Genomic DNA, 1,232 nt, shown 5'->3' with positions numbered 1-1,232 from the left:
TTTAGGAAATATGAACTACAATAGTAGTTTTAAAGATTTTTTTATCAAGATTTGAAGTTTCCACGTCATTAAGCCTTACGTGTTTGAACATCACTTACGATAACTTGTATGGTAGACTGTATTTGTGATTTTACACGTATCTTACTCCACTTACCATTTACACTATTGTATTACACCAGTTACCAGGTTTGCTGATAAATTTCTATTAACTAGTTACCAGGTTCAATGAGTGATGATGTTGAAGAAGGAGGATTGTTCGGAAATTGCTGGGGTGCCAGACCTTGAAAATGAAGAAGTGAATGAAACTATAATGAAAAATTAATACTGATGCACGTGGACATTAGTTCAGAGCATCTAGAAATTATCTAGGAAATTATAAGCGGGTTAAGTGTTGTTAAAAATAACTTATATAATTTCAGTATTTCTGGTATTTTACTAAGTTTAATTGTACTTTATTATTCAAATAAAAAAGCTCAAAACAAGATGTTATCGTACCACCTTTTACTGTAAATTTCAGAAGTATTTAAAACTGACTTTTTTTGTCTTTCTGACGTCACACACGTGATAGTATCAACGAGATGGGTTAGCGCTATTTGTTAAATGTCAATATAGTGTTACATCAGCTTATTTGATCCGTTGTTTCGTTAGGTATTGGAAGTTTACTAATACAGCAGGTGCGCTTTCTTCGGCACTGGATGTTTGTTTTCACTTCCGGTTTGTTATGGTGCACACACACACACATGAAGTTGAAATTATATAACTAGATCCTTTCGCTTTGAAAAAAAGTCGGTAAACATTTTGTGTGACGTGTTCTTGAACTATGCTGGCTCGTTGTCAATGTAATTTCCAGCAGATGTTGACTTGTGGTTACAACCGAGAAGACAGTGCTTTATAACAATCTTATCAACTTTAGTGATGCACATCTCTGTATTGCTGTCCGTATTCTTTTTTACTGTGCCGCTTTTTGCAGTTTTTGAAAAACGTAAGTTAAAGGATTTAAATTCTATATTGTCATGCACAAGTTAAAAATCAAAGCCCAAAAGACCACATTCGGGGCATGCATTTTTTTTTGTCCTCCACCTATTTTTGTCAGAAACGACTAACAAACCATTGGGACGTAGATCTACTTGTTATCTTTTAGCTATGGGATCTGCAGAAATGTCCATCTCGATCGGTCACTGTCGTCTACTCGGGAATGGAAGTAACACTCATTTGAAACAAATAAGAAAAGT

General features: G+C 34.5%; 1 protein-coding gene across 1 annotated transcript in view; it reads left to right on the top strand.

Moving 5' to 3' along the window:
• The first annotated feature begins 711 nt into the window (after positions 1-711).
• LOC111083277 overlaps positions 712-1,232 on the top strand; it is a 4,236-nt gene continuing 3,715 nt past the window's right edge. Inside the window, exon 1 of the mRNA XM_022379668.1 lies at positions 712-982. Within this exon, the coding sequence (XP_022235376.1) occupies positions 916-982 (67 nt within the window). The 5' untranslated portion in view covers positions 712-915. The remainder of the gene's footprint in view (positions 983-1,232) is intronic.

The sequence above is a fragment of the Limulus polyphemus genome, unplaced genomic scaffold, assembly GCF_000517525.1.
Source record: "Limulus polyphemus unplaced genomic scaffold, Limulus_polyphemus-2.1.2 Scaffold8859, whole genome shotgun sequence".
Lineage (NCBI taxonomy): Eukaryota > Metazoa > Arthropoda > Merostomata > Xiphosura > Limulidae > Limulus > Limulus polyphemus.
Note: the sequence above shows the minus strand (reverse complement) of the source record. Positions and strands in the feature narration are given on the sequence as shown.